The sequence below is a fragment of the Clarias gariepinus genome, chromosome 11 (assembly GCF_024256425.1).
Source record: "Clarias gariepinus isolate MV-2021 ecotype Netherlands chromosome 11, CGAR_prim_01v2, whole genome shotgun sequence".
Taxonomy (NCBI): domain Eukaryota; kingdom Metazoa; phylum Chordata; class Actinopteri; order Siluriformes; family Clariidae; genus Clarias; species Clarias gariepinus.
In genome coordinates this window covers 14,659,917-14,679,932 of record NC_071110.1, presented here as the reverse complement: position 1 = coordinate 14,679,932, position 20,016 = coordinate 14,659,917, and the positions used below count along the sequence as shown (strand labels likewise).

General features: G+C 39.2%; 2 protein-coding genes across 4 annotated transcripts in view; both read left to right on the top strand.

Annotated features, from left to right (window-relative positions):
* Nucleotides 1-1,119: 1,119 nt before the first annotated feature.
* Nucleotides 1,120-8,784, top strand: mkks (MKKS centrosomal shuttling protein). The gene is made up of 5 exons (XM_053506674.1): nucleotides 1,120-1,534; nucleotides 3,529-4,218; nucleotides 5,646-5,827; nucleotides 6,354-6,464; nucleotides 6,651-8,784. The coding sequence occupies exons 1-5, from the start codon at nucleotides 1,249-1,251 to the stop codon at nucleotides 7,077-7,079; spliced, it is 1,698 nt and encodes a 565-aa protein (XP_053362649.1). The 5' UTR covers nucleotides 1,120-1,248; the 3' UTR covers nucleotides 7,080-8,784.
* A 3,839-nt stretch (nucleotides 8,785-12,623) lies between these two features.
* tfdp2 (transcription factor Dp-2) overlaps nucleotides 12,624-20,016 on the top strand; it is a 42,910-nt gene continuing 35,517 nt past the window's right edge. For 2 of the 3 annotated variants that reach the window (XM_053506946.1, XM_053506943.1), the window contains exon 1: nucleotides 12,624-12,776. The gene's annotated coding sequence lies outside the window, so the exon portion shown is untranslated. Of the gene's footprint in view, nucleotides 12,777-13,985; nucleotides 14,114-20,016 lie in introns of those variants that run through there. The other variant, XM_053506944.1, reaches the window with a different exon arrangement.

Genomic DNA, 20,016 nt, shown 5'->3' with positions numbered 1-20,016 from the left:
TTAGTGTTCCCAAATTGCCTACAGTTTGTGAATGAGCCTGTGTTGCCACCCCGTCCAGGGTGTACCCCAACTCATACCCAAAGTCTCCTGCGATAGGCCCCAGGCCTCCGTGACCAAGTACAGGATAAGCGGTATAGAAGATGAAGGAGTGAATGCATGACTTTAGGTAAACTGTGCTAAAAAAAAAAAAAAAAAAATCTGCCGATGTGCTCTAGGATTGGCCTGCATTTTACACACTGTGAGGATCCAGCTGAACCTAACTAATTGTAGATGAGATTAGATTCTTATCACCAATCACAACCCAGAAGGTGGGATTTGTTGGAAAACTTTAAAAGTGAAACTTGTTTTAACATTACATAAAATGATATTATAGATGAGGCTGAATTCTTGTAACCAATCATATGACAGAAGGTGAGATTTCTTAACCTTACACGTTTGCTAACAGATTCGCAGTTGTTCTTTTGTATTTGTTTAATTAAATTTTTAATGAATAAAACAAAATTGAAGACATGAAAAACAGCATACTCATATGTGCATATTCTTTTTTACCCATTTATCCCCCATCCAATGTCCCTTTTATACTTTGCGATTACATTACTCTAGCCTGACCTTCTACACGGTGGCATGGTGGCGTAGTATGTGGCACTGTTGCCTTGCACCTCCAGGGTCCGGGTTCGAGTTGCATGTTCCCCCCGCACTTAGTGGGTTTTTTCCGGGTACTCCAGTTTCTTCCCACAGTCTAAAGACATGCAGGTCGGGCCAACTGGCATTCCCAAATTGTCCATAGTGAATGAGCGTGTATGTGTATGTGAGTGTGCCCAGCGATGGATTGGCACCCTGTCCAGGGTGTACCCCACCTTGTGCCCAAAGTCTCCTGGGATAGGCTCCACCGCGACCCTCTATAGTGGATAAAGCAGTATAGACAGTGAAACGACGGTAAGTGTTTTACCCAGATATTTTTCCTCTCCCATGTCTCTTTATGCGCTCAATAGTTAAGTGATTTTTTGCAAATCCATTCCTGCAGACTGAGCTTGTACCCACTCCAGACCAGTGGGTGGCGCTGTGGCGCAGAAAGTGTTTTACCGGCCGCCGTTACAAACCAAAGAAGAAGAAACGAAAACAAACACGTCTGTAATTCTTTCGAGCTGCACTTGTAAATCGATTACCTTGTCAAACTGTTTAATTTTAATGCGCTAGTTGTTTTATATACACGTGCAAGATAAGAGTTATCGAGTTTATAAAGCCACCATGTCTCGTGTTTGTAAGAGAAAGCCGTCAGTCTGCACGGATCAGCCTCTCAGTAACGATGAGATCTGCAACAAAGTAGCAGTGATGCGGCGCGCGCTGACCTCCTGTTACGGCCCACGTGGCAGATTAAAGCAAATTCACAACGCAGTCGGAGGGCAGGTTCAGAGCACGTCCACCTCAGGGGTACTGCTCAGAGCCATGACGCTGTCAGAGCCGCTACTCCGACTGATCGCTGCGGCAGTCCTGGATCACACCGCCAGACTGAGTGACTGCGGTTTGTTCACAGGTAGCTACAGCTCAGTCACTTCAGGAGCTTCATACACCCCAGTCTGGTGCCATCCACTGTATATCATCAGCCACACCAGATCCTCCAGCATTATATCCTGCTTGATTCATTATCTCTAATATTATGAACAGTAATCATTAGTTGCACAGGGACGCCCCACTAGCCCTGTTGGTTCGAGTCCCACCTTCAGGTCTGTGTGCATGGAATGTGCATGTACTCCTCATGTTTGGTGGGTTTCCTCCCAAAGTACAAAAATATTGCACTTTTATTTATTTAGCGCTTTTAACAATGGTCATTGTCTTAAAGCAGCTTCACAAAAATGAAAAGAAAATTTATGGAAGTGTGTATGTGTAAGAAAAATGTGTCTAGATAAGAATGAGATTGTCTCTGATGAGCAAGCCAAGGGTGACGGCGACAGTGGCAAGGAAAAACTCCCTGAGAGGGTGATAGGAAGAAACCTTGAGATGAACCAGACTCAACAGGGAACCCATCCTCATTTGGGTGATAACAGATAGAAATTATATAACATCATGTGTGTTATGCAGTTGAAAGTTCAATATAACAGAAATTAACATGAAGTCCAGTTTAGCACAGGGAGTCAGCAGGTGCAGAGGGCAGATGGGGTCTGGATCACTGGGAGCACAGGAGCAGCATGTGTAGCTCCAAACCATCATGAAGCAGAATCCAGCTGGAGCTGGTCCTTCTCTGGATGCCTCAGGATCTTCGGAGGGTTGGTCGTTGTCTACTGAAGCTGGCACAATCTCCAGATGCCTCGGGATGGGTAGGAAAATAAAGAACAGGTCGAAAGAATTAGCGTAGTTGCCATTCAGGATGTATGTGTGTGTATTCCCTGCAAAGGATTGGCACCATGTTCAGGGTGTGTCCCCTGCCTCATGCACAGAGTCTCCTGTGTTATTTGATAAGCGCTATGGACAATAAGTGACTGGGTGAGAGAGTTTCACATGGTTCGAAAGCTCAGGTTCGATTCCCACCCAACGCCCAAACTCCAGCCAATGGATACAGTGCCATTCCCAAGTCCGAATAGAATATGGGGGTTGCGTCAGGAAGAACTCCAAAATCGATTTTTTTTTTCTTTAAATAAATTTTAATCTATATAATTTTGCATGTGAGATGGTAATATGTTGCATTTCTTTTATAATCCTCTGGTAGTGCTTACTGAAGTGTTTACATATTGGCAGGCAGAACTGTGTCAATGGTCTTATACATATACATACTTATAAGTGATACTTATACAATTGCAGTACAAATCAAATCGGCAGCTAGGTATTATGATTATATAGTATCGGTAGGTCCCTAATTGATACTTTAAACGTTAACATAGAAATGACCCTGGAATCATAAAGATTATGCTTAACAGCCTTAAGGTGATTGCAAAGCAGAAGTATGATGTATAAGTATAATGTATAAACTTATCTTATAATATAGTGTCAGCATGGGAATGAATTCCCATGGACTTCTGGTTCCTCTCAAGGTTTCTACCTCTATGTTGTCTCAGAGAATTTTTTTATTACCAGTATCACCTCTGGCTTTCCCATTAGGGATCTAAGTATACATCTACATCCGGATTTCTGCAAAGCTGCTTTGTGAGAATGCCCATTGTTTAAAGCACTAAGAAAAGCCTGTGGGAAGTGAACATGATTTTGTGAAGAATGTCGTTATTTGATAATTATCAGAGATAGGTAGATAGAGTACTGCATTCATCCCAAAGGGAAATTGTGTAATTGTGTCAGCTGTTACGTAAAGGTTTCACTAGTATTTTATCAGAAATTGGAGTTTGATAAATGAGTTGCTGTTCAGGATCAGAAATGGAGGAGGAAAACAAAACATCCTAAACCCTAAATTATGTATTGGCCCATGCTGCAACAAAACAAAATTTTCTGCAACTGGGATTATCTTTTTTTTTGCACTTGCAATATAACTGGATTGATATGAAATTCAAATCATTAATTTTCCTACTTTATTTCCTTTGACAGGAGTCTTCTGCCTTGGCCTAATTGAAAATGGAAAAAGGTTGGGTCTCGGGTCTGCTGTGGCAAGTCAAGTGTATCAATACTTGTTAGAAGAATGCAACCGGTATCTCAGGGCAGATGATTGCGGGTGCAAGGTTCAGGTGGATTTCAGCAGTATTCGGTCACTTATGGCTTTAGCTCAAACTGTGGTATCTAGCAAACCAGCCTGCATGCTCCACCCTGATGAATCACAACACATCACCTCTCTGACCGTGCAGGCCTTTCTTCAGTCTGTTCCATCAGCTTCATCAGGCGTATTTGGAAGAACATTGGTTCTGGCCTTAGACGGACAGCCAGTTAGCGATTCTGTTGTTTTGCCCGGATTGCTAATCGAAACACCCGTTTTAAAGTCTGTCGATCTAAAGAACCGTAATCCAGGTCGCTGTAAGATAGTGTTATTTGGCACATCTCTGTCAGGTGATTGTTCTGAAATTGGAGAAGCAGCTTTAGAGATCCCAGTGGGAATAAATCCAGAGACGGTCGTCTTGGAGCAGCTTTTGAAGCTCGGCGAGCGAGTGGTTCAGGACGGCGTGGGAGTGTTTGCATGTCAGAAGGTGATTCACCCGGTGCTGCAGCAGTACCTGAAGGAACACGGACTGGTGGTCATCGAGCGGCTCGGACTTGCTCTGATGGAGCCAGTTGCTCAAATGACAGGTCTGAGCTTTTTTTTGCTAATTTTGACATAAAAATGCCGAATAAAGTGGACATTTATATATGCAAATTTCAATTTGTCTAATTAAATATGATGATTTTCTCCAGATTTTCTTCCTAATTTAGTTGTATCCTATTCCTACCTGCCGCTATGGCTCTCCCACATCAAGGCTAATACTTAATCAATGCAGTGAGCGATTATCATTTCAAACTACTGGAGCACAGTGCTATCCGCTGCTTCTGTTTGTGTGAGCTTATAGGCGCCCATGATTAGCGGTATAGCCGCAATTTATCTGAGAGCGCTAGGTTCCTCTCATCCCATCCAGATGAGGGAGCTCGGGCCAATCAGCTCTCTTCAGGTTCTCAGCTGCGGGAGGCTACTCCATCACCCGGAAATCAAACTTGCACTCTCTGGATGATAGGGCGAGCACTTTACAACTGGGCCACATTGTTATAATAATATTGTATTATATTATAAATCACTTTGAGGACATTCTCAGCAGAATTATAATACATATAATACAAAAAATACATTTATTGATTTTGAAAGAAAATATCTTTTTAAAAGTACACTGTGGTTTAATGTTATTTTCACACTGGTTAGTGTGTTATAGATTATTAAAGAAATAAAGAAAAAACATATTTAATAATTTGTACATGAATTAAGCTTTTTAAGTGCACAGTGGCAAGAAAAAGTATGTTAACCCTTTTGGATTTTCATGGTTTTCTGCATTAATTTGTCATAATCTGATCTGATTGTTGTGATCTAATCTTTATCTAAGTCAAGGGTGTTGCCCAAAGTTATAAGACAAAAAAAATCTGATCTTTCAGATGTTATTAAAAAAACAACCATAAAAATGAATGTGGAATGAGTGTCTACAATAAAGTCATGAAAGATCACATTTTTTGTATTAGTATTTTAGGCACATTTTATTTGTCAATTTTATGACAAATTGATGTAGAAAACCATGAATTTTCAATTCAGGTTTACATACATTTTCTTGCCACTGTATGTCATTTTCTGATTGTGACGAGTGGGCGGAGCTTAAAATGTACTGTAAGATGTAAGAACTAAAACAGTAAAATAATTTTTTTTTTTTATGTTTCTATTGTTAAAGTCTAAAAGAAGACATGTTTTAGACACAATTTATACAGAAATCATCAAATACATGACTTTTGTTTTAAACTGAGTTTTATTTACAGCCATTTCTGCACTGCTGTCACACAATTGCTGAAATGTGTTTAAGATACTCAACATTCACGAAGATGTTTTTTTTTCTTCCTGTTCTTAAAGCTGATCCTGCAACCGCAAGACTTTTTTTTTTTTTTTTTTGCAGAGACATATTACAATGTAATGGTAATGCTTTGAAGTTTAGAACACAGCTAAACCACAATTACAAGCAATCGTTCTACTCTCCTGTGTGTCCCAGGCGCTCTGATTATGGCGTCTGTCTGCACCCCAGTCCCAGCCAAAGCATATGGACAGATCGAGGGGCTCCATCTGCATCGGATTGGACCTAAAGAGTTTTTCCAGCTCGTTCCGTCTGGAGAGGCAGCCGTTAACACCATGGTGCTCTGTCACAGGAACGAAACCATGTTAGAGGAGCTTAAGGTTATCCAATGCTATTGTGTTCAAAATTCTTTTTTTTTTTTTTCAGGGACATTCAGACGCCTTAATATTTTCCTTGCTTTGTAATTTTATAGCCTTTTGCTAACATTGATTAAAATTTTTACAAACATGTAAACACAGCTTATGTAAATGTTTTAAAAGTTATTAAGAAAAAAAGGGGTTTGAATTCTTTCAAGTAAAGCAAAAACCTCTATAGTAAGTTTAAAGCTTTGCTTCAGAAACGCTCATCTATATGACACTAGTGAGAGATCACAGAAGATTAGGTCTTTAGAAGTCAGGTAGTGGTGAAGGTTTACAGCAGGCTATAAAAGAGAAACTGGAATTTTTTTTTAATCAGGTCTATATAGCAGTACTTAAAAACCACAATGAAGCTGATTTATACCAGACGCCTTGTGCATTGTTTCTTTTGCTTTTGTAGTTTGCTCGAGGTTAATGTTGTTTGCTTGAAAGGACTCACCCTCGTCTTTCTTTGGCTTTATTTTCTCATTGGTGCTGCATTGTTCCGAAGGTGACGTGTCAGACAGCAGAGCATGTGCTGCGACTGACTCTTAAGGAGCCTTATGCACTGATTGGAGGGGGCTGCACAGAAACATTGTTGTCTGCTTACATCAAATACATAGTGAGCATCTGGTTATATTTAATAATTTTTTTTTTATTACATATGTATAATATATGTTGTAACAGTTCTTCTGACCCTCTAAGACAAATATCGATGAGCATCTTTTCCCAATTCTTCAGCTACACCATACATGCGTGTGTGTGTGTGTGTGTTTAACTGTTATCTGTTTTGTTATATTCCCCACAGAGTGAGTCTAAGGCGAGTGAAGCGGCCTCGGCTCTAAAGTGCTCACGTGCAGACTTCCTCCTCGCTACAGAGGCGTTCTGCTGTTCTCTGCAGTCTGTGGCTCTTTCTTTAAACCATGATGACCAGCACTTCCTCACGGACTTGACTCATGCTCATTGCTGGGTTACAGAAGCTGATGCATTCTCACAAACCACAACCTTGCACCGCTGCAGCTGTGGTTTGGTAAATGTAAAGGCAACTCTGGAGAAGATTTTTCTCAGTACGCTTAACAAGACAGCGTATCTGTCCTTCCTGCCAGCACCTGTCACATCGGATGTCCAACCCGGACTGCTGGACTCGTTCACTGCAAAGCTCAATGCCTTGAACGTTGCTGTAGAGACCGCAAATCTTGTGCTAAATGCAAGCTACATTATTAGGGATGTGAATTAATTGGACAAGTTTTGATGCAAGACTTGACATACAAGGCAGCACTGTGGCATACAGTTCCTGCGTCTTAACATTAGGTGGCGATCTTCTTTTTGGAGAAGATTACCAATCGGTGACATTTTGGCATTTAAAACTCACAGAATTGCATTTTCAGAAATAAGTATTTATATCGCTAGTTAAATTTTAATACTGTAACAAGGATGACTTTGATGTCTTATATTATATATGCACTTTATTCTATTATTTTATTATTTATGTTTATTTAAATACATTATCTATATAACTGATGTGTATTGGTAACATGCCCAGTTATGCCTCCCTAAAGTTCCTTATTGCCCTAGCTTTTGCATAAAAAGCTCAATCAATATCAATCAAAATCGATATGGGTGATCAAACCCATACCTACTGTTGACACTTTCATTTAGCTGCATAATTATTGGCACCTTTAGTAAAAATGAGTGAAAGGGTTATAGAAAAAAATTGTTGTTAGTTGGGCATTTTGTGTGGATTAGAATGTGTGTGTGTTTGTTGTATCCTGTTGCACGATCCAGCTATGGTTTTATTTAATACCTCTCTACTTACTTAATGGAATCTGTAATGCCATGTCACATTAGCACTGTGTGGCCTTGCACCTCCAGTGTCGAGAATTTCTGTGTGTGTGTGTGTGGAGCTTGTGCTTTGTGGGTTTCCTTCCAGTGTTCTGGTTTCCTCCCACAGTCCAAAGACATGCAGAGTAGGCTAACTGGTGTTTCCAAATTGCCCATAGTGTTGTGGTGTATGCATGTGTACCATATGATTGGCACTCTGTCCGCCTCGTGCCCGGAGTTCCTCAGTGTTCCCCTGGCCTCCTGCGTTATCCAGTACAGGTTTTGCCTTAGTGTAATAGGAGACCCAAACATCTCAGATCCTCTATTGAAACTTAACAGTGAGGATTAGGTTCTTTTATCTAGATCAATTTTTCACTTGCATTAAAAACAAAAGTCTCTATTTTCGTCATATATGACCACAGGGCCCAGTTTGAGTCAAAGAGATGGTAGTGTTTTTTCTAATGTTTATACAAAATAATTACAAATTCAAAACTATAATAAATAATGAGAATAAAAATAGAATAAATAATTGCTGTTGTTTAAAAATGTAATGTAAGCATATGTTTCATTGACATTCCATAACACAGTGTAACTGTAAATTATCATTATTATTATTATTATTATCATTATTATAACTTTAAGCACACTATTTCTGTTTAATAAATAATCTGTTTAAGATGTTGTAATAATAGAAATTCTACACTTTGGAAATTACTGTTATAGGAAAGAAATGACCATCTAGCTGATATTGTACCTGTGCTTTGCTTCAGGCTGCATCAGTTTATTTTATTGTTAATTATTTTCCCATAAGAGCATGCAAGTGTTTTATTTCATACACTGGATTCTACTGTGGATCCCTAAATCGGATCCATTCATGCATATCCACAGCATGACAGCAGAAATTTGGGTGCTATGGTTTTGCTCCCGAAAGTCTTAAACTGACACTAAAGGTTACATTTTTCCCCCAGGTTTATAAGCCGCTGTCTGAATGGGCAAAAAACGGATCCCAAATAAAACTTACTTATAAAGCTCTATTGACAGCTTTCCTTATTTTAATGTTATTCTGTCAATAATCTGTTTTTATTGTACAATAAAAAAATATTTGCAATAATAAAGTTTCACAAAGCAACAGAACTCGAAACAATAAAGCATGTCTTAAGCATTTTCTGTTTTAAATTATGCCAAAACAGGTTTACAAAATGCAGGTGTATACGCCTCAAAAAAACTGCAATGTCCCTGTGGTTTCTCTCCCAAAGTACTTATCATTCTACCAATCTGCCTCCACATGTACTTTCTTCATTCTCTCAAAGGCGTAGTCACCATTTTTTTTCTCTTCAAAGGAAGAACTTTGAATTTGCTTCATTCTGTATTGTTTACTGAGCAGTAAAGCAATCCGACTACACAGAAGACTACATTCTGAACTCTGAATGCTATTGTGCTTTTTGAACATAATCAAACAAAATGCATTTATATCCAGAATAGCTTTCATTCAGATCTTCTCTTTTATAACTATTTACATGCATTCAGACATGTCGTGCATCAAACATTAAAATTTTACCTCCTCCTCCTCCTCAAATTGCAGCCTGGAACAATTTAAAGGATCTGTGGAATAAAGTAATGGAAACATAAAGTAATACTTGTGGATTCAATAGCTGCTTACTTCCTCTTGGCTACTTACACTAACTTGTAAACAGTTTTTTTATATTAAAAGAGCTTCACTTTGTATGTGAGATTATGGTGTTTAAATATCCAGCAACATTGCTTTAAGGGATACATTCTTACCAGGATTACACCCACAACCTTCCCACTAGCATGTAATCGCTATGCTGTCCAAGAGACAAACAGCAGTGCCATTCATGTGCCACTGAAATTCCATTTACAAATACTGTCAAATAAAATAAAAGTGGGAAACATGCAAAAAGTAAATAGACGCCACTCATTCCTCTTCTTAATATCAGATAAGAAGAATTCTATTAAGAATATATCATTCATTCGTTAATCGTCTATACCGCTTATCCTGACCAGGGTTATGGGGGGCCTGGAGCCTATCACGGAGATACATATGGCATGAGACAGGGTAAACCCTGGACAGAGTGCCAATCCTATTCAAGGCACGCGTACAAACACACACATATATATATATATATATATATATATATATATATATATTTACTATAGGCAATCTTGATGTCTTTGGACTGTTGGAGAAAACCAGGCATCAAGCATGGGGAGAACATGCCACCTCCACCCCTTAGTCCAGAGGCGGGAATCAAACTCTTGATCCTGGAGGTGCAAGACCACAGCGCTAGAAGATATCTAAATAAAAGATTTTTATTGCTGTTTCTGGCATATTTTTTTAATCATTCTGCCTTTAAATGAGGGTTGTTCTCAACAAATATTCGAATGGCATGAACATATGTTGCAGAGGGTTCAGATTAGCCAGGTTGTGATGCAGTTGATGTCAAAACTCTAACTGACCAACAATCCATTCTCCTTAAAAATGTAATTTTTTTTTGTATGGAAGTTTTCACTTTTAGGCCAGCTTAACGGTGGGTGTATTTGAATCTAAAAATAAAGGAGAAACTATGATGTATCTATCCATTCATCCATCCACTACCTATACTACTTATCCTGGAGGCTATCCCAGTCACTGGGTCACAAGGCATGGTACAACTTGGATAGAGTGACAACTCCTTGCAGAGCACAAGCATACACACTCATACATCCAGTCAAAAACCAAGGGCAATTTAGGAACACCAACCAGCCTACAACATATTGTCTTTGGACTGTGGCCATGCAAACTCAATGTACACAGACCAGAGGTGAGATTCCATCCCCCAACTCCAGAGGTGTGAGCAACACTGCTAACCACTAAGCCAATATGTTGCCAATTTTTGTGCATACATTGTATTATAAAATAAAACTATGGGGATCCTTTTTGCCTTTGTATGTCTTTGTATGTGCTTGTTTTGATTACTTTAATAAAACGTTAATAAAAAACTATCTACATTTATTGAACAGAATCTTTGCTTATGGAACCCCCATGAGCTCCTCTGTATACCAGAATATTCTAGAGACAAATGTGAGGCCATCTGTCTAACAGCTTAAGCTTGGCAGAAATTGGGTCATGCAACAGGAAAAAGCACACCAGTAAATCTACATCAGAACAGATAAAAAATGTATTAGTCAATGTTTTGGAATGGCCTAGTCAAAGTCCAGATCTTTACCTAATTGAAATGCTGTGGTGGGACCTTAAGAGAGCTGATCATAAGCGAATTTCCAAAAACCTTAATGAACTGAAGCAATGTTGAAAAGAATAATGGGCCAAAATTCCTTAATTATGTGAGAGATAGATTAAGTTATAACATATTGCCCACGTTCTTTTATTGTCTTATTGGCGCTTATTTGTGTTAACTAAATAATGGCACGGTAGAAGCAGTTATATGCTCTTGTTTGTCAGTGGCTGCCTGTGCCTAATACTAATGTCCTGCTATGATCAGATCATTTTTATGATGTTTTTACGAAAAAAAACAAAAAAAAAACAAGAGGGCGTACCTGACTGTATTTAATACTGTGATATTGACTGAAAACACACACACACACACACCTGTTACCCAATTTACAAATTAAAACTAAAACAATTACTTATTGCTTGCACTCATTTTCTATATTACTTATCTCGGTCAGGGTCATGGGAAGCCTGAAGCCTATCCCAGGGGACTATGGGTATTAGGTGGGGTACTCCCTGGACAGGGTGCCAGTTCATTGCAGGAATAGGCGCACACTCACTCACACACACTACCAGCAATATGGAAACATCAATTACCTCCTAGCACGTCTTTGTACTATAAGAGGAAACCAGAGTACCTGGAGGAAACCTACCAAGCACAGGGAGAACATGCAAACTCCACGCATACAGACTCGAGGTGGGATTTGAACCCTTGACCATGAAGACGTGAGGCCAGTTAACCCTTGCAAAAAACTGTAGGTAAATGTAAGTATACCTAATAAACAAACATATCTTCCTAACTTCAATTCACATTCCTAGTCGTTGTTGGTCTTTCAGCTGCTCCTGGCAAGGGGTCGCCACAGTGGAATATCCAGTACGCACATCAACTTGGCACAGCTTTTACACTAGATGCCCTTCCTGACGCAATGGTGTTACATTATAAAAAGTGTCCCATCTGCCTTTTCCTCCAAACTCTACAAAGCTTTTTGCCTAATTTAATTTGAATACAATTCGTTCAACTCTTGTATTTGAAGTAGGTTTGTAATGTTTAAGTGTTTTTAAGTTAAAAAACTAATTTCATAAGGAATGAATGACAATTAATTAATCATTAAACTTTTTTTAAAGCATTAAAATCGGGGGAAACTGTAATATCGAATCAGTATATTTATAAAATCGTGGTACTTATAGAATCGCAATTTAACCGAATCTGCACCTAAGTATCGTTAAAATACGTATCTGGAGGTGACTGCTGATTCCCATCCCCTGTACACAGTGTTGTTAACTGCAGCGTTTTACGTTATTCTCCTTTAGTAAAATGTCCTTAGAGGGCTTTATGTGTGCTGACAAATCACAGTTTGTTAAAACGACCGTTATTTGCCACTTTCCATACATAAAACTCCCCTCTTTGTCTTCCTCAACTAATTTAATTCAGGTTTTAAATCACTTTGGCTGAATCCCAAATGTCTCCGTCTTTAATGTATAGGCCACTAGTTAGGATGTTACAGCTATTACGTCACCGCCCCTGTGTAGGGAACCTACATCGGGAAACATTCCGGATTTCTTCGATCGCTTCCACCGCACGCGACTTCTTTGTGCGACGCGCTGGTTGTAGTTGTGAGGGTTGGTCTCATTGTGGATCGCCCAATCATCTCACAGATAGTGTTTCACGTCACGAGCGGGTGTAACCAATCAGAAGCGACGGCTGGCTCCCACCGCCAAGCTTGGGTGCAGAGTTCGGCACTCAGGAAGTAAAGCGAGGGCCTGAGGAGTTCGGGCTGTCCCTGTCAAACACAAAGAGTTCTCAGTTGTCTTTTAATTTGACAGTTTCTTTGAGCAAAAAATTGGGATATTTTCGCTCGAGGGAGGCCACGGATTCTACTAGAGGTAATGTCGGTTTGGGTATGTTTTAATAGAGAATGTGAATGGCGAGCGAACTTTAATTAAAACGCATCGTCTTGGATGGGAAAAGTGCTCGCGCGCTTATCGTGAACGCGCAGCTTGAGTGCACGTCGTCTGACATTTCTGTGCAAACTCGAGATTAGTTGGCACGGAATGTAGTTCGAACGCGAACGGCTAGCGCTTATTTATTTATTATTGCACTATTGAGTTAGGAGCATCACTTTGCACAGCTACGACACAGTGCGCAGCAACGAAACTGCATCAGTTGCAAAGTTTTATATTATTACTGTTAATAATAATAATAATAATAATAATAATAATAATAATAAATGCACAAATAGGATGAAATACAGCTGCTTCTCGTGGTTTGCTGTGGGAACTAAACTAGCTTGGAGTCTGTCAGCTTTGTAGTACCCATTTCCCCCAGTGCTCAGGCAGGACAATGAGTGTGTTCAGTGTTTTTGACTGTGTGTTCAGTGTTGTGTATGTTTTTTTTGAGGTTATGGCTCAGGGCTTGCACGCACCACGCAATACTGAAAGCAACGAGCCCGAGCTCTTATTACACCCGGGCGTTGTTCTGTAAACTTTGCAATTTGCACATTTCCGCTCCGTGTGTGTGTGTCTGTGTGTGTGTGTGTGGACACGGACACGGGCATGTTGATTAGAGTTTACTCTCCTGTCCTGCAGCAGATGGTTTATTTCTGCGTCTTGACCTTGAGGAGAAGGTACACGCCAATATCTCTGTCTCTATCTATCTATAGCTCAACATGTCGCACTATTCTTACTCAGACTTGCTTCTGCAGGGACATTCTTAGGTAAAAACCTGCTGACTCAGTGTTATTTCATAAATATCCACCTCCTCCCTGACTGAATTAGTTGTTTAAAGGAACAACATGTCTAAACCGGACAGCAGTGTGTTCATGTCAACACAAGGACCAGGTCACTGTGGGAACAAAGCATGAGAAAAGGCTGTAAATGTGCTTACAGTATGTGAAATGACTTGAGTATTCTTTGTGTCTTTTGGGGCGGTTAGTGGTTAACACTGTCGCCGTGCACTTCCAGTCTGTGTGCATGGAGTTTGGTGGGTCCCTCGCTGGGTTTCCTCCTGCAACTCCGGTTTCCTTCAACAGTCCAAAGATGTGCTAGTAACCTAGTTGGCATTCCCAAATTGCCCATAGTGTGTGTGTGTGTGTGTGTGTGTGTCCAGCAATACATTGGCAACAATGGAGGTGTATCCCGCCTCGTGCCCCAAGTCTTCTGGAATAGGCTCCAGGCCACCCGCGACACTGGACACAGGATAAAGCAGTATAGAAAATGAATGAGTAAGTGTGTATTTTGTTTGTTAATAAAAATAAATAAAGTAGGGAAGACTGTCAGAAAAATTTTCTTCTTTGTAATCACAATGCTTTTTATGTTAATTTAGCATATAAAAAAGCAGTTTCAGATATTCCCACTGGTTGAATTTGATCCAACGTAAGATTGAGCATAATCGGAGAACTCGTGCTAACACATCTGGTGTTATGCATGTAATTGGACTTTGAATTCTTTCTGATTGTGACAGCTTCCTGATCCAGCCATGAGATGACTTCAATGCATTCTTATTTATTCAAAGACATTTGTAAAGGCTATATAAAAAATATATGTATGCGCGTATATATATATATATATATATATATATATATATATATATATATATATAAATATATATATATATATATATATATATATAAAATTTGTATTGGATATATATATATATATATATATATAATTTGTATTGGATATAAAAAGAATTATATTATAAAGCAGAAAATGGTTAAGTTTCCCATGTGTATGGAGACTTGGAAGGCAGTCATTTGGAGGGAGGATGAAGCCAGCATTGGGTCGACGTTAAACACTTGTTTATACTGAGAGAGGTTATTTTTTTTTTCCTCTGATTTGCATAGCTTTGTATTTAAAAGCAGGAGACTGAAAGCTGTATTGTTTTACAGGAAGCCTGTTTGTCATTAAATTGCATTTCGAGTAATTGGTCATTGAGTTTATTGACATCATCTCCTGGTGTAATCTGAAAGTGCCCTTATAACAAGCTTTTCAAATCACTTTTTGTTCATCTCTTCATTTAACTTTTAACTATTGAGCTTTTGAGCTGATTTGTCACTTTGATTATTTATTTTAATGTTCATCCATTTATTATCTTTACACATCCTAGAAGTGTTTGTTGTACGTTTTTTGCAATTGTTTTAACTCAGAGCTCCAACAGTTTTTGAGCATCTATTAGGCAAATGTGGTGGCGTGACTTCCTCTTGGACTGTTAATGATCGAGAGGATTTTTTAAAAAGCTGTGTTTGTGCTATTTCAAAATACTTGCAGATGCAGGACAGGATTTTTTTTCAGTATTCTAAACCTTTGTTTGTTCCTTTTCTCCGTTTGTTGATGATTAAAGCGAACCATGTCACATGCAAACCTTGTCCATATCATACCATATCTATCTATCTATCTATCTGTCTATATTTCTCTCTATATATGTATATATTATGTCATGTTTAGGCTTCATGCAACCAATGGACACCAGCATACGGCAAGAGAGTTTGTTCAGTTGCATAAGAAATGTACAATTGTTTTCAGTTGTAAAGGATTAGATTTACAACACGGTATAGAAACCTGAATCTGAGATGATCTCTTAGTTAATATCATATGGTTTCCTGCTGTTCCCTTCATTTTAATGGTTTTCAGGGAGAAGAGAAATTATTTTGTCTAAATGTAGTTGCTAGTTCCACAAATAGGGTTCAAGCACCCTGAAAATATGCAGCCATTGATGATAATCTTTTTTGTATTGATTAGGCTGTTGTGGTCATTGAGGACATATGAGTCTGAATAAAGTTGTAATGCCTTTGGCTTTGTGCAGATTGTGAGATTTAAGGCGGACATCTGTTGATCCCTTACAGGCAGCCTGCACATTTAATCCCTCGTGTAGAGGCGAAGGAAAACGAGACCCCCACCAGGAGCTCGCAGTGTCTGTGTGACAGGTGCCCAACCCTGTCTGCTACTTGGCACCTCGGGATCATGCCCACAAAAAAAAAAAAAAAAAAAAAAGGGCTAAGTGAGCTGCTTGGTGCATAGACTCGCCTGAACATTTTACTGAGCAGCTGCTTGAATTTTTACTGCCTTGTGGCTTATTTCCATCCAAGATATTATTTTGTGCAAATCATGTAAACCTTTGGAGCTGCGTATTCATGTGGGAATGACAGCACGCCTTGTGCGTCTCTTTTGGCGCCATTTCACAGCTGTTGAGCTCAGTGCTCTGTACTCCATTGTCACTGTAACGCATCCCATGAGACACTGTGCAGTTTTGGCGTGAGTGTGTGCATATGAGCGCAGAGACGGAGAACATAACCTCCATTCACGTTGCTACATTACACATTCCATTCTGGGGAAACAAGCTCCAGCGGTGAGTTTCCTGGCTGCTTCAACCCCATGTGATGCCATTGTGCTTTGGGATTCTGCTAGTCAAGTAATTTAACAGCAGGCCATCCTTCAAACCCTGTATGTCGATGTGATTTATATTGGGGAATAAAAGTCCTGCCCAGGATGCGTTTTGAATTTTGCTGGGAAGATGCACTAGAGCTTTATCATTTCTCTGTGTTTGTGAGCTGTCTGGATGAAACAGTAATGTTAGACAGGGTTTATTTACAGAATAAATAAACCAGAGCCGGTCTCGGACCTGCTGTATTTGACTCAATTTTATAGCATTCACTTCTATTCCTGCTCCTGCAGTTATGACAATTAAAGATTGAATTGTTTTTCTTGTTGCAACTGAAGTGTTTGAGTACTCTTAAAAGCAAACGGAGTTTGTGTGAACTGAGTTTCTCAGTCCACATTAAAAAGGTAAACACACCACTGTCTGCAAGAGCGTGTCAACAATTTTCACGTTGCATTGTCGTTAGACATGAGGCAAAGTTGCGTCCTGTATTCACGCACAGCATGCTCTCGTGGTATGAACTTTTATCTGATCAGCCAAGAAAATATGTGAAGTATGATCAGTAACGATTCTATCTGAGTACTGATGTCTAAAATTTGGTAAATATTTGTTGTTTTTACAGTCGGGCTACACCGTACAGGCAAGATCACAAGTTTAGCCTGCGTAAAGATTGTACTGCTTTGTATATGTTATATATGTTGGTATTGCAACTTTTGCATGACTGTCACAAACACTTGATGAAACCTGATTAAAATCGAGGTGTCCGTTGCACACACAGCGACTCTGACTCTTGTACTAAAGCCCTTCTGAGCATTAAACGCGCTTTTGAAGTTCTTCTGTCAGTTTGCGTGTTCAGCTGTTCTGAGCTGTCTATTTAAATTTTCTCAAGAAATGTTGTAAAGTGCTTCAGCATCTTTCACTTTCTTCCTTTTTTTCTGGTTTCTCAGTAATAGGTTTGTGTGCCAGCCTGGAAACACCCGACACCAGGGAAATCTTTCCACTGCACGTAGTCCTAAAAACTATGTGCTTTCCTTTACAGAAATGATTCTTTTGCATTCTTGATCAGTTCGTCTCAAGAGACTTTTTCCTTGTGATTTCTGGTGTCCAAATTAGCAAGAATTTTCTACATTTAAAAATTATATCTGGAACTTGAATATTTTTGTAAAGCTACTTTTAACAATAAAGTCATACAACTTTATCAAGTCATAAATATTATAAAGTCATAAAGGCACTCTACAAATAAAACAGAAAATTCACCAAAGCCTGACACTGTGTGAAGAAATCACATTTTACCTTTTTTTAGATATTAATATTAAACCTCCCCTGCTTTTTTTTTTTTTGTCCTTTTTCTGTTTTTGTTTTGGCCATGGTTTAAACAACCCAATTAGATTTTACTCCTATTATGACCTCATAAAAAAAGAAAAAATGAAACCATTTACCAGCTTGTTGCTCAGCTCCAAAAGAATTCAACCCAGAAGGAGCTAATTTACATAGACAATGAAATGTCCTATTTGGAGGAAGAGTGTACTAAAGGGAGTTTGAGGTTTTACAATGCGTTATTTCATTTCAGTTGGTATTTTACCTTGAGCATTAACACACACTTGTTAAATAAAAGAAATTGTAAAATATGGGATCTTTAAAGCAGACTGACTTCTGGCTCTTTTTATTCTTTGTCATATTTAAAAGTTTATGTGTAATATTTATTGAAGAAAGCATGTTCAAATTCAGCGATAAGGCATCATAGAATAAGACAATCATTAAAAAAACAATGAAAAAAAAAAAAAGAATTAGATGGTCCCTCCCGAAAGTTTGCATACATATTAGTTCTTAATACAATGTATTGAAATTTAGTATCAATGATAGCTTGTAAAAATGTGTGATAGCTGTACATGAGAGAGGCTATTTTCTCAGGTTGTAAAGATAGCCATTCGTCTCTCAAAACCCTCTAGGTCCCGTAAATTCTTGAGTTCTCTTGCATGTACTGCATGTTTGAGATCCACCACAACCCCACAAATGACTTCAATGATATTAAGGTCAGGAGACTCATTTTCTTCTGTTGTAACTACTAAAGGATCGTCTTGGCCTTGTGCTTCAGATCATTGTCATGTTGGAAAGTGCATTCATCGCTCAGCTTCTGATCTGATGACTGCAAAATGGCCTCCAGGTTTTATGGAGGCCGTATCAGTATGTCCTCCATACTGATAACATGCTGAATTTATCTTGCCATCAATTTTGACAAACATTTCCTGTGCCCTGTAATCTTTGCTGGTCTCCCTGACTGTGTGTTAACAGAATCCCTGATTTTCTCCTTTTTCTTTCTTTGAATTGTCTTTTCTTTTGTCAAAGATCTTTGACACGTCTTTTGTCTTTGGTGAGTGCAGATATCCAGTGCAGGATTTAATTTATATTTTTTTGTCATGCTCACAACTCTCTCGGCTGTTTATACATCGACACTAATTACACTCAAACAAGGTATATGTGTGGAAACCTACCTTTAATAGCAGTTTAAACCAACGTCTGTCAACTTACAGGATGTGTATATTATCAGGCCAAACATTTAAAGCTATTTAAACTTTAGATCAGGGCCCTTTAAGTGATTTCGGTTATCATTTTAATAAAAAAAAAAAAGGGCTCTCACAATTATAAGATAATAACTGGCCACATCTTACCATCACACCAGTATTTAAAAAATACTAATAAAAAAAGATTTCAAGATAATTGGTAATATTTCCCTAGAATTGACAATTTCTTCTAGGGTATGGAAACTTATGACTAGAACTAGATATGATTTAAGCTCACTTAAAGTTTCGGTTTTCTCAGATTTTCATTTAATATTTTGTAATTTGCAAGAGCAGTGCTGGTTGGTTTTCCCACACCACCTCACACACACACATATGTGAGATTTCCTGGGATGCATCCTAAACCTATTGTCCTCCCTGTCCTTCCCTTGTCCTCTGTGTAGCTTGTGCTATTCAGGCCCCCCTGCTGACTCGCTATTCAGATTAATAGTTTGTAAAGTCGGTCCAATCTTCAGCCGTCCTCGCAACGATGAGCATAATTTCAGAACGCAAATTTGTACTACATCTTAAACCTCCTCGGTACATTAACGTTCCTGAATGCAGGAACATTTCTGTTGTACGTTCATATTAAGTGACCCTGTTGCCATGGTGATGGACTGCCATGGTGCTGCACTGGTGACAGATGGAGGGGGTCACCGAGTGGAGAGCTCGAGGGTGGACTCAGGCACCCCGACACTCACCCCCCACTCCACTGCAGCAGGGTTTATGCTTTCTGAACTCACTGTGTGGCGGAGGAGAGCTTCTAGTTAACCTTTCCTCCCCGGTTCAGCCCTGATTAGACTAACAGACTGCGACCTCCAGCAGAAAGCGCCTTTGACTGGCGTTATTCACTCCCATGTTAGTATTGTTCTTTCCCAGCAGATCTAACAGAGTCACCTCTTCCAGGTCAGTAGCCTTGAGTCAGTGAAGTAGGCAGAATGATGAGAGCGGTCCGCTGTAGTCTATATTCTTTAGGATGGCACCAAAGTGACAGAACCAATCATATCACACGTATATCATGGAGATTACATCTAGCTGAGAAAGTGGTAGTTCAGGCTGAATATTCCTGCTTCACAATTAGTAGTCTCATGTTGGACTCCGGATTCTCCCTCCATTTCGACGTTTCTTGGTTCTGCAAAATTGAAAAGACGTTGACTTCCAGACTTGGTTTTTGAAAAAGTGATGTATGTGG

Bases quoted from the DNA above. Each gene is read 5' to 3' on its own strand.
- mkks (XM_053506674.1), top strand. From the start codon at position 1,249: ATGTCTCGTGTTTGTAAGAGAAAGCCGTCAGTCTGCACGGATCAGCCT. The intron at 1,535-3,528 runs GTAGCTACAGCT...TTCCTTTGACAG, and splicing joins TGACTGCGGTTTGTTCACAG to GAGTCTTCTGCCTTGGCCTA. The intron at 6,465-6,650 runs GTGAGCATCTGG...TATTCCCCACAG, and splicing joins CTGCTTACATCAAATACATA to AGTGAGTCTAAGGCGAGTGA.